This window comes from Pieris rapae, chromosome 1 (genome assembly GCF_905147795.1).
Source record: "Pieris rapae chromosome 1, ilPieRapa1.1, whole genome shotgun sequence".
NCBI classification, from domain to species: domain Eukaryota; kingdom Metazoa; phylum Arthropoda; class Insecta; order Lepidoptera; family Pieridae; genus Pieris; species Pieris rapae.
Window position 1 is genome coordinate 362,502 of NC_059509.1, and position 14,245 is coordinate 376,746.

Sequence of the window (14,245 nt, forward strand, 5' to 3'; positions counted from 1 at the left end):
GAGTGAATATCAAAAATATTCTTATTAGTTAACCAAACTGAACCTGAATTAATCGTAATACAAAATAAGAAGACAAAGAGGCTGACAACATAACAAACATCATCCTTTCATAACCTAGTTATATCTCGTCGAATACAATATTTACTAAGAAACACGAAAAAATTTAGCGCACTGACAAGTTGTGTAACTCGAGTCTGCATTTGAAGTCTCTGAAAAAGACAAGCTCCATTTGCCAAGCCACTTTGCGCTAAATTCAGAGGTATTAAAACACAATTTCTGTTGTCCTATCGCAGTTTAAGTTTTGTAAGTTTAAAGCTGCGATTGAGAAGTTTGTCTTTACTTATTGGGATTTTACGAAAATGTTGCGAATGCAGAAGAAACACTTTCAAAGTAATAATTTTTTTGCGGTTCTACTACTCAATACGTTACAAAGAGGCGGTAACACTTAACATCAGATGAGCCTCCTGCCCGTTTGCCCTTGTTCTATAACAAAAAACGTAAAATGAATTAACAAAGTATTGTATTTCAATATAATTAATCATTACTTGTTTGTAATACTTCAATTATTACTTTAGCTAGAAAGGCTATCTTAGCTTAGCTTAGCTGAGAATAGAAAATATGAAAAGTTAATTGCCTCTTGACCTCCTTTTGGTTTTTCTGTAGTCATACTAAACAGAGGACTAAACTTAAACAGCGTTTAAATCTCTGCCTTCGTTCATCAGAGCTTAATCGTAACAAAAAAGCAAAATATACAGAAATACATATAATCAGAATCAGTCCGGTCACGAACAGAATCATTAAAAATGTTAACAATAGTAAAATTTCGGTGAGACAGCTCCCTTATATTGTGATAAGATACGGGAGTCGTTCACCCGTGAATGGGTGTGACCATTAGAGCTAACGAGCAGTAACTGGGACAAAATCTCATGACAATACCCATATGATCTTGGGGCACCTGCTAACAACACATTTTAATGATTTTCCGCGTTTATTGTAGACTGATTCTCGTGACATCGCCGTTTGCTTTCGATAAAACATTAATTGTTTGTGTGTGTGTAAGATAGGCTGCCTTGGATTCAATCGTTTCTTAGCTCACCATGGCGCCGCCTTGAACACATATTCTTCCATGAATAATGAAAACATATACATCATGGTATATTTGTGTTTGTACAAATAATACAATAATGTACTGTACAAACTTAAGAATGAATATAGTATGCAACTTTGGCAACTGTATCCAAATTTGTGATAAAATCGTACGCTTTTTACTTAATATGATCCAAAACAATTTTAACCTATAATTATATTATGCATACATAAAAGCAGTATTAGTGTAATCCTAAAACAAGCAGAGGTCAAGGAATGAAGATAGATGGCTTCTTATGTTCACGATTCTAACAAGACACAACTTTTAGCAGACACTTTTTGCTTGCTTCAAACAGTTAATTGACTTTTCGCGATGTCTTAAACAGTTTCTAGTTTTTGTATGTACTTTGACATTTTAATAGTATCCTATTTATATTGTCTTCGATAAAGAATATTGTTTTTTTAATGGAAGAATTTTCCAAAAAATCAGTTTCTAAAACTGCGAGGTTTTTAAAAAATAGGTTTTTGTCCTTGTTTGGTTGTTATGAAATTCAACCAGTGTTTTCAACATAATTTTTACAAAACATTTCGAAGCCTTAATGAAAAAAAATGTATATAATATTTAGAAGGACGATCAAAAAGAACTTTACGAGGGTCTTGCCTTTCACCTTGTGTGCTGGTCGCGATTCTGAACAGGCGGTAGAGTTGACTATTCAAAGTGATCATTTGATTCAACTGAATAAATGAATTTTGATTTTGATTGATTTTGAGTTATTACGCAGAAAACAGCCTAAGAAAAGAAACGTTAAAGATGTGAGTAACAAAGAAATAGCAAATTTACTGTCTTCGACTACAATCAGTACAAATTTGAAGATCATTGAACTTAAACTTTATTTGTTTGTAATTAAAATAGATACAGAATTGTTAAAATAATTTTTAGAAACAAACAAACAATATCTTGTTAAGCTGTCCTATACTGATACAGAAAACATTCTTATTGTACAAAAATAGTATAGATATAAATTTTTTAAGTGAAAATTAATTAAGCAATACAGTTTAGATGTGAAAAGGAAGAGACTGGCTACCCACAACACAGGGAATCCTAGTGTGGGGCCAGTGCACTCTACTTTATAGAAACGTTAATGTATATTGTGTCTAATAAAGTTCTTTCTTTCTTTCTTTCTTTCAGAAGTTTTCATTTAGTACAATAGCAGTCAACAAACATTTAAAAACAGGCTTTCAAACGAAATATAAAATTCTCTAAATGATCATACTTTTACATGCCCTATAATATAAACCCACTTTAAAACTTTAGCAACAGGTGTAGCGTAAACATCACTAGATAAAAGCTCAGAAGCGCCTTTTTCTAGGGAATGTTGAATTAACCTCAGAACAAAGTGAGGCCAGACTGATGTATGCTTTAGCGGAAATTAACTTAGACTTTGTAGGTCACCCAGTAACTCAGGATATCCCGGAGGAACCTTGTTTCCACATATTCAATTCATATATGCATGAGCTGGATTTTTCTTTTGTGAAACACGAGATGTTTCACTTAGTCTATTTTTATATTTGAACTGCTGTACGTATTTAATAAATGAATTGAAAATTGTCTTCGTTTTTAAGTGGGTTACAGATTATTTTGTTTTGTTTTAAAAAGGAAAAACCTCAAAATCATTGTGAATATTTAACGCAAATCCTTCTCAGATACATTAGCCACTGACTATTCGTTCCGTTCTCCGTTATTACATTAGAGAAAGATCTTAAAAGCCAGTCTCCATGACATAATAACAGATAAACGAATGAGAATAAGAATTAACCCACAAAGCCGTACCTCGAATCCAGCTGTGGCTCTAATTAATTCAGTCTAATTAGATTTTTTAATGTCTCCTCTGAGGTCGATTCAACGCCTCCACTTTATTTTAGCATTTCATATTTCATTTATTGCAATGTTACCCTCCTTCATGACCAAATTGGGAACACTAACAATCGATTTTCTATGTGTAATTTACTTTTACGAGTAGTATATGCAATTTATAAAGAATAGTAGATATTCATTATAGTATGAAATATGAATTTTAACTCATAAATATGATTCTTTTAATGGAACAAAATCAGCCTTTTTGTATAATCCGATGTAAATAAAGGAATCCTAGGAAGGAATCTCAGATACCATAGTAAGGCGATAGTTTACGGATGTCTAGAAACCACAAACCGGATATTGACGCCTTGACCTACTTCTTGAAGTCTTATATCTTAAGCCGGAGCATTATATATTACAAAGACTACATATTACATAACCTTTTCAGTAATAAAAAAAATACTTAATAGAAAACTAACAAATATGAATGTTAATTTAAATAAACATTATTCATTATAAAAATAATAAAAAAACCAAACTCAAAACGTTCGTCACATCAACGGCACTTATTTTTTACGCCATAATCGAACCCAGTATATTAAAATAAAATAATTCGTTCGTTTAATTGTTAAATTATGATTTAATTGAAATACAAACAAACAAAATTTATTGATACAAATGTTCAGTTAACGAGCGATAAAGCATTCAAAATGTTATTACATTAATAGTACGCCATGTACGTGTTATTGAGTTCTTACAAGTGACGTCTTGAAGCGTACTTTATACCTTTAATATTGAGTTTTTATGAATACTTTTACGCCGTATTGAGCGCTTTTACGAAATGGAAGATATTACTGTGTAGTCTACAGAAAAAAGACTCCTTTTAAAAGATTGATCGGGATTTATACTGAGGAAATTATGTAGTCGAGGGAAGGACTAGTACCAACTTAACTTGACGATACATTTTTCTTTTATCATTCCTAATCAAGAAGTACTAGTTTTAAGTTGAATAACTCGAAGGGTCATCTAGTGAAAAGGTTGTAATGATACAAATGTAGAAAAATATTCGCGAGCTGCGAACAATTGTTAATTATCGCTATCTATTGCAACAATTGATCAATTACAAACACTAATGCCAAATTATTATCATTTATAATCGTACTTAATTCCCAATTTCGGTTACCAATGAGTTTACACGGACCTGATGCGGCCCTAATTAGTCTGTGTTGTATTATGCGTTATGTTCGATCGTAATTGGCACTGTCATCGTTATTACATTTACGAAAATGTTATTATTTCGGTGAATTTCATTATTCTCTTATGGCTTTATTATAGTTTTAATAGAGAAACTGCAATATGTTTCGTTTTAGTTGTAATTTTTTATGATTTTGTTGAAATCTTGGTTGGAGAGATTTATCTGATTAAACGAACTTGTTACGGTAGGATCAAGGCAAATAGGGGCAGTTTTGACAGATTGGCAGTTGACAAGTATATTCTAGAAAAATATTAAACTTATATTTAGATGAAACCATATGTTAGCCTTTAGCTAAAGAGTAGTTAAGATACAAATTGCTACCGACACAGTAATGGAAATGCAAATTTTTCTCGCCCCAAGAATAACGTAACAGTATATTAATGAGATAAAATCGAAAAGTTTTACGTGGCTTCTAACGTAATTGGTATCATATAACACGGCTGGCTTTTACAATTAAGTCTGTAGTTTTATGTATTAGTACCTATACGTGAATTGCTGTGTGTATAATTTAAATAACTAAGATTTTAAGATATAAATCATCATTATACAAAATGATACCGGAATTAGTTTAGTAAGTATTGTGATGGAGATATGTGTGGTTATTTTTTATTGAGGACATGTAAAAATTTAATTAGAGTGTTAAAATATATAAAAAGTAGTGCATCAGTAACATTAATACTAATTTTATATCACAATTCGTTTTAGGAAAAAAATTACCGTATTTTTTTATTAATCTAACTGCTTAGGCGCTCGCAAGTTTCCACATTGAAACTGGTCCACGCGAATTACTCGCTGAAATGTCTTATTTTTATGTTATGTGAAGTTAGTACACAGACTATAAGCTTCTGTTTGTTTCAGGGATAGACGACACGCACAAATTCCTCGGAAATGAAACACACACGGACTTCTTCCGATTACTTTTGCGAGATGGGAACTATCTTCTAGTTGGAGGGAGGTGAGTTATTTTGAATTCGTTTTTTACTAAAAAGGTTATCGTGTAACGTAGTAAGCAGTGTTTCAAGTGTATGAGTATACATCTGAGTGGGTAGAGGGGGTTATATACCTATAAATTAGTATTATTGATAAGATTTACTTTTGGAGATATTACTGGTCTTGAGTTTAGTAACCTAATTACTTCACTAAGTCGCGCTATAACTGATCAGTAATTGTTACTGCTATGCTTTTAAGCATGAAATAATACGGTCTATTTTTTCTGAGTTGCTGTAAATATATCTGACCGCTAGTTATCGATCGATGCTATTTTTATTTCAATTATAGCAAGGTGATCTTTCGAGGCATTACCTTAGACCTCTACGCCGTAGACGAACATTGCTACAGTGCTACTAACAGTATTTTGCGCTAACGGTCGCAGCGATCATCTTCATTTTATTTGATTATGGAAACTACATATGAACTTAAATTTACTTTATGACATATTTAAAAAAACTGGCTATCCTGAAAAATATTTGTGTCTGAAACAATATCCTTTGTACACTTACTTTAATTGCAAAATGTAAACCTCATTCGATTCTTTTGTTTCTTCATTTCGTTCGGGAAAATTTATAAGCCTCTTGTGTAGCGTAAATTTTTATTCACAATTAATGCTTTACTTATTTGTTCCTGTCAAAGACTTTAATCTAGCATTACCAATACAATTTCATAGTCATAAATGTATTCCTTACATATGTAAGAGTAAAAAAAATATAGTTGATAAAGCTCTAATATAACAATAAAATTGGGTTGGCCAAAACTGGCACGAATAATAAAACATGTTATACTCATTAACTTTTGGTTTGGTTTACATACAGTTTCAGATACCCATTTCTCTTTTAAGATGCAAAGTTATATTCAAATGAAATACTTAGCTATTTGTTTTTCAAACGCCACTTCAATTCGTAGAGTTAGGGCACCCTTAACCGCAGTGTCTGAAGCGGTATGAACGTGCTATATCTACTCATGACCTCACTGAGTTAACCCGATGCAACTCTTCCGTCCCACTCCGACACTTCGCCTAACTAATAAGGCTGTCTCTTTTGCATTTATAAAGATTTTTGGCTCGTGTTCGGATGGAGGCAACTTAAAAACACCCCTCGCCCGCCGGCCTACACTCGCCATTTTATTGCGTGTTGGGATTACTTTATCGATATGTTTTTGTTTAATGGTCTGCAAAATGTGATTGCTTTTTGTCGACACGATTTAAAAATTTGATCTTGAATTTTACCAAATACAATATTTGCAAAGAATTTTGTACAATAAAGTGTGCATTTCATTCGTAATGTATCTTTTTTATTCCAATTAAGATCATATGTTCCTACAGAATTTAAAACTAGTTTACCGATTTAAAATCCCAACCCTAGACGAAAATATACAGCGACACATCTGCTCAGCTTTGCTGTATTTGCTGCGTCACAAATATTTCTTTGTTCATGTAAATTACGCTCAAAATGCATTTGAAATTCAAACAGCGCAGCACTGTTTGTATACAGCTTAAGGTCTCATTAATTGCAGCCTACTTTGCTAAATAACTCACTCACATAGTTTAAATATTTGTAACAAAGGAAAAACTATAGACCACTCTTTCTACGTAACTACAAAATATTCGTAGCTATGAAGGCTTTTGTTATTGTTGTTCGAAATAAAAGGCAAAGGTTTTTTAAATATATTTTATAGAAAAGAAGAAATATATACAAACTTACTTCATTGACCTAAAATTTCGAATAAAACATGGAATACAACAAAGGAGCCTTGGCGAGGCGTTGTATTTGAAGTCCACGTGGACAAAGTCGGGGGCCTAGCTAGTCTATGGTTACACAAGAGCTCTTAGTGTTAATTGCTAGAAAATTAGTATTCTGCACTCTTACAAGGCCATTTTTATTCACGGCATCACCTTTGACTCTTTAAGATTGTGCTACGAACTGCAAACAAATATACTACAAAATGCTTGATACGTTTTCGTAGAGATGACATAACTCAGTAGTTGTTAACATTCTTTACTGATGTTGTAGATCTTGGATTTGTGAAGCAACCCATTATTTCAGGTAGCTAAGTTTGATAAAAAAATTTCATTAACATTTTTTTCTCTTCGATCAGTTATGTATTACAAAAATAAAACAAATTTTAGTTTTGTATCTATTACAAACATACCAAACTATATATTTAAAGTGAAACAAAATTAATTCCATACATCGTAAACAACAAATACAATAGCCGTTATTCCAAAACACAAAGAAAACGGTGTTTAATTAATTTCAAATATATGAGTTCCCATCACACACCAGCGAACTATCAAGAAGGCGTACAGTTGAAACTACACAAAAACTAGGTCAAACATTTTACGTCGTTATATTTTTCTTTTTCTCTACTAGATTTACCATACAATGTTTAAAATTATTTTGCTTTCAAAACACTCTATGTGAAAAGTACAAAGAGTGTTTTGTTAGTAATTACAATACAATTCGTGAAAATTATTACGTTGAATGAAGAAAAGCTATTTAAGCTTTAAACATTTTTATAATTTTCAGAGGTGATGTTTTAGTGAAGTGTTTCTACTTGTATTTTATTAAGTAATACTTTTACTGCCAAAATGAAAAAAAAAAAACAATACTTTAACTTAGTAATGACGATGGAGAAAACTCCCTTTTCTAGGTAATAAATACCATAATTCATTCAGCTTAATCCACTCATATAAACTGATACTTAAACCACGCACTCGGGCTAAGTAATTCCGTGGGCCTTTTGCACGAAAATGCTATTCGTGTCATGTAATTTTATTCTGCAGAGGGTGTGAGCCTTTTGTGCCCTTTTAACTAAATTAACGCTGCGTATGTGCACATGATAACAAAATACTACCTTGGCATTCATCGCACCTAAATGTTGCGCAGATTTTTATAATATTGCCTTGAGAGCATATGAAGGAGTGCAAGTAAACATTGTGGTTGTGAAGGTAAAGGAGAAATCTCACTAACCTTCAAACCAAAAGTAATCTTTTTCATGTTTACTTTTATAGACATGTTCTTATCTATACTGCAGAATCGAGTTTTGAAATATATATATAACTATTTTAATGTCGAAGACATGTTTTATTGTCGATAAAGTAATATCGCTATCGCTATTACTTTTTTAGAGCAGGAACAAATCAAATAGGCCCGTTATCGACTATAGTGAACGTATCGACAAATGTTAACGATCGCAGCAAGTGACTCTGGCTTTTACCAGACAAAGATGTCGTGTGTGAATAAAAAATTATATTTATTACTTTACGTGCATAAAAAAATCCATTTCACATGAAGCTCGTATGCGCTCTGTAAACGGCTTATAAAAATGCATTACAAAACTTTGCTAAAATTAAATGCAGCACAAAGCTGGCGGACAAAAACTAGCAGACAACGCATTTTCTCTAGAGTAATTGAAAATTACAAAACGTACAGCCTTAATTCCGTGCTTTCAGGTTTTTTTTTGATGTCACAATGCATACGAATCAACAAAATGCTTCTAATTAAATGCAACCAGACGTTTCTTTATAGGATCGAATGGAATTTGTATCCCCAATTGACTGTTATTAAATGCTTGTAAAATGGAAGTTTTTTCTGAGAAATAGGAATTTGTTTGTCAACTTTGACAATTACATGATGTCTCGACAAACAGACCATGAAATGTCGCAACGCAAAACCTATCGTATTGTTATAGTATTTTAAGACGAATTGTAAGAAGTCAGAGAGATATATGATATTTTATTAAATATTAAAAGCAACTAACTACGAAATTCCCCAGTTTCTATACACATTTTTCACAAAACTTTGCGACAAAATTAAAATATTCGTAAGCGTATTAAAATCGCAAGAAAGAATTTAGATTAACAAAACAGCTTATCATGTTTGTACACAACTTTCGATACCGCCACCCTTTCATAATGTCGAGAACTTTGAGAACTTTTATTAATTAATATTACATCTAAATTTTGATCCGCATAAGTTATTCGAGCTGACGTCATGTCGAATTATTTTCTGACTAGCTAGTTATTGCGTACCGCTTTAAAGTGAGATGAAAATAACGGTGTCAGATATAAAGTTTAAATTAATTTTCAAAATCAGTAATAACTAAGATTTAAGTATTTTAAATTAATATTTTCTTTCTAAAACTTTTCACACTACCTTCATATGGGCATATATAGTTTTGTGATGAATACATAAATACAATTGCACTAAGGGCGGCGTGCAGTTTTACACTTCTTAAGGCAATTTCTGCCGCGAACCATGACTATATGGAACCAGCTGCCCACTGAAGTATTTCCGAACCAATTCGACTTAAGGTCCTTCAAGAAAACAGCGTACCAGTTCTTAAAAGGTCGGCTTACAAGGCAATGCGAGTGTCCATGGGCGGGGGTATCACTTAACATCAGGTGAGCCTCCAGTCCATCTGCCTCCTGTAAAATAAAATAACAGTCTAGTTAGTTTAGTTTTACTTCACTAAAGCTACACAGATTATACATTGCGTGACAGCAATTTACGAATTACCATAATGACAAAAATATACATTCCGAAGTACACGTAACTTCTGAAACAAAGAAAACTTCGCTACTATTATGTTTTTATTCAATCAATTGCCGACACTAAATATTGCTAGTAATCACTGTTATGTTATCTTTATGCATTTTGTCTTGTTAATTTATTGTATATTCTTTCAGAGTGCAGAAAAAAAAACAATCAATTTATATATTTGATTTAGATTCGTCGATATTGTGATTAAATGTATTTAGTCGTAATAAATTAAGTCTGCTACTGATTTTTATAATCGCCTTAAAAAGTGTTCTTGAATAATTGTTATGTTGTATGCAGAATGTAATGTGCGAGTATGTACATTTCTTTAAACGTTATTTAAGGTGAAAACAAAGACGCAATTTGTACGGAAGAGGCTCTAAGGTGGCCTTCTCGCACACTTAACAAGTTAACTGATCTGTTTTCCCCCAAACTACTTTATTTGTTTAGGCCACAACAAATAGGCACTCCGAATAAAGTTTCGTAGACTCGGATCGCGTCTACAACTCTTGTATTGTTTAATCAAAAGAGCGGTTAGGTAGCCTTCTGGGATAAATACGCCTTCATCTTCCTGCTTAAAATCTTGTTTATTGTTTGATATATTTTTTGCAGTTTCAAAGAGCAAGAACTTACTTATTTCAAACGTTTATCAAGTTTATCGAGAACTTTAAAAAAATTAAGAAATTAGTATTTCTGAAATTTCTGTATCTACACATAATTAAATTTCTATTCTATAAATTCATCGACAAAAAAAGAGTTTATAAGGATTATAATTTTGTTTAGTTTTTGTTGCAAGTACTAAAATTTCAAACAAAATTTATTTCTCACTACAAGTGTAATTTTAATTATATAATTAAAAAATCACCACATAGCGTTTCTACTAAGAGCGAGCGAATGCTTCAGAAACATAGAATGAGGAAAATTACGCCACAAGACTGATGGGTGGGCAAATGAGCAGAAATCAGAGCGAAACAGTGGCGGCCCCGCGGGAGCCTTTTTGTTGTTTCGTGATCGATGCGATGATTACCTTAATCCCCTTTTTACCACGATCAGCATTAAGTATTCAACTGTGTGCTCTCTTCCTTAATTGTGAGATTATTGCTGTTTCTCTGTGTGCCGGGAATATGGACAAATATCAATTACTTTTATATAATTACTTTTTATCTTGCAATTAACTTGTATGTTATAATTATTGTCAACATGAGAATTTAACTACAACTACAGTTTAAAATATGCTTTTTTGGTGTTATCTATATCTTATGAGATGTTTTTCTTCATATTAATTGCTATCTATGATATTATAATAACCTTTTATTAGATTTTAAAAGGTAAAAAAAAAAAAAAAATGACATACAAAACATAGTAGTCATATAGAAAACCAATGAGCTGTGGACATTTGGTGATATACGTTGTGGGCTGGCAATTTCAATCATCATAAATTGAACGGAATTCGAGGAATGTTATTTGTAACAACTGCAATAAATCTTAGAAGCGCATTTCCTCGGCCGATATAAAACTTTTCCAATATTAACAATGAAAAACATACAAGAATGTATTACGTTATATGAAATATGCCATATAATACTTAATTTGTCCAGACGAGAAAAAGGTGTCAATTCCATATATTTGATTGATTATTATTAAGCAGTTATATTTAGTACAATGCTACATACTTGTTTTTGGCTGGCGGCTGAATTTGGTACTACCATTACCATTTTGAAATGACAGACTGATATTCTTTTCTTTCTCTAATTTCTTGGTGCGTACAATAAGTAATTTTAGTATCTACCAACCTCTAATGATAATCCAACATAATTTTTTTTATTTGTATTCCTTTCATTATTAACTACAATAGCAAAGTTTTAATTATCGAACGGTTCTGATTGCTAGGAGGTATCTTAAAAGATATTATATTAACAGTTCAGGTAATAAACCTATAATATCAGTTGTTCCTTAGGTGGTGTCGCATTTTTTTAGGCCTAGAACATTATGAAAAAAATTATGTGGCACTGACATCGTTCGACGTTATCAATTACCAAAACAGAACAGGTATAAAAAAGAAATACATTAGAAAAAAACATATTTATTTTAAGAAGATTGCATTACTTAAATATTGAATTCTAAAATGGACAATGTTTTAACAACAACTGAGTTTCGCGAACTTATTTATTTTTCTGTCACTAAATAAAGTTAATAGTTTTTATAAATGAAGTCACGATCGAAATATATTTGTATCAGACTTGCATCTGAAACTGGCGCATGCCCTGCATACGTCTCAGGGTTCCCAACTTTCAGTATTGATAAAGCCAAGACCCTTTTCTGTATACCAAAATTAGCCTCTAAAAACATTAAGTAACGGAATTAAAAATTCGATAAAGGTCTGATCTTTGCCGCTATATTTCATAATGTTATATATTATATGTCAAACACGTAATTTACTTTTATATTTAAAGTCGCTCGTTAAATTAATAATACAGTTGTCACAACTGGGACTCGGGTCTGTGTCAGGGCTGTTTGGTTCGTTTCATCTATATTGAAAAACTAGTGAAATGTTAACCGGTTACCCGGCTTCATCCGGTTAGCTGGCAACCCTTGAACGTTCAATGTTCTATTGATATTGTTCTAAACGTAGCTCGTAAAGTTTTCCAATATCGAAACAGTGTCGAGTGCATGCAAATAAATTGTGCCGGTTTTCGTCTGTTACCGCTGGATTTCATATTCTTCGACTGCGGTTAAAATGCAGATGTAGTTAAATGAAATATTTTTAAGCCTTGACTTAAAGTATATTTTACTTTTCTGCGATGCGGTGTGCAAACTTTGTCATACGAATCTCTGATCGTATATAACTGTTGCGAGCGATGCAGTTAGACAAGACACAGGCTGCTTTACTGCTATGTAACGAATTGCTATAAATTGTTTCGAATTAGATACGTTTACCGCACCCCGGGGTTTTCCGTTAGTTGCTGATTACGGATGAAAACATCAGATCGTAGGGGGATTGTAGATAAAGTCATTGTTTAGCTCTGACGGTCATAATTTATTCTTTCGACATTGTTGTCTCCCCTGTCCTGCTCGTTTTACAGCATTGGTTTATGGAGAGCGTGTAATCCCAAGGTATTGCACGTTCCTCTCTACCGTGAGGATCGGACAATAGAACTCGTAAACAAAGTTACATTTTTAAAGCCCGTTCGTAAAAATTAAACGTCCTGTGATCTTTTAATGTGAAGTCAAAACAATACGCATTTTTTACTTAAGTAATTGTTATTAAAGTAGGTGTTTTTTTTCAAGTGATTTTTTATGTGAAAAAATTTCCTGTGTTCAACTTATCTTGAAACGATGGGTATAGATTTTTGGTCCTGAAAAGGAATTCTTAACATACTAAATTGTTTAAAGTATAGCTTTTATATTCTTTAAACTCAAGCACATTAAAAGCTTCGTTAATAAACATTAGTTTCCACCATATAACCTCTCTTATAACTATGTGTGGTTGTATTGATTCGTGGCTTTATTTTAACCAAATATAGCCGAGTATATTAAACAAGATTATTAAACGTCAGTTGTTGCATTAGTGGTGATCGGCTCATCCTACTTCGTTAGCTCACAAAAAAGCTTGTATAAAGTATGGTAAGGGTCCCGAAAACCGCAAATTGGCTCCCCTAGCCACGTCAAATTATAGTATTTATCTGAGACCCTTGGTCTTATGCATTATTCTGAAGTGTAGATAACAATGTAACTTGTATTAAGTAATTCTAGAAGAATTTTGTAAATATTTATTCTTATTTAACATACTTTATTCTCTTTCATTCATCTTTATGATTTATTGACAAGTAGATGGTTAATATTGTTAACAAATTATTGTTTGGTTGGAACTCTGGAATTAATCTGCTACCCGTAAATATTATCATTAGTTATTGGTTAGGTTAGGACTATAAGAATTAAAAAAAAACAAAATGTGTATATTAAAGTCTCGTAATAATAATATTACGTTATTAATATTTTTATAATTATCGTACTACCATACCTATACACTCAATCAGCCGAACTTGGACGAAATATCAACAAAATCTGTACATTATCGTGTACCTGTTAAATATTAGAGTACAACAACAACATAGTATATCTTCTATGTAAATAGAATGCAGTAATAGGTAATAAAGCAGATCCCGTCATAGATGCAGAAATGCAACATATACGTCTGTCTACGTAGTCCCCACAGGACGCTGGGCCACTTTTGGCTGAGAGTGTTTGAAACTTGCCAAAAACTTTTCTGATTAAAACCACGACCGCCGACACTGTATAATTAACTGGTGTAGTATATGCATTTAACTTTAAATCGTATTAGGAAGTGCAACATTCATGTTTCCAAATAGCATTAATTTCGTTGTGAAATCGTGCATTGCAAATACAAAAAATCTTAGTGCTACTAACATAAATTGTAAAATTCTGAAAGCCAAAGTAGTATTTTTTAAAGTTTAAACAACTTACTCTACTTTATACTACTTCTCCTAAAAC

The 14,245-nt window shown here is 32.2% G+C and overlaps 1 protein-coding gene across 4 annotated transcripts in view; it reads left to right on the top strand.

The window, feature by feature from the left end:
* Window positions 1-14,245, top strand: part of LOC110995767 (semaphorin-1A) — a 172,109-nt gene that overhangs the window by 138,802 nt on the left and 19,062 nt on the right. For all 4 annotated transcript variants that reach the window (XM_022263079.2, XM_022263082.2, XM_022263080.2 and 1 more), the window contains exon 2: window positions 5,058-5,154. In XM_022263079.2, coding sequence (XP_022118771.1) covers window positions 5,058-5,154 — 97 coding nt within the window. The remainder of the gene's footprint in view (window positions 1-5,057; window positions 5,155-14,245) is intronic.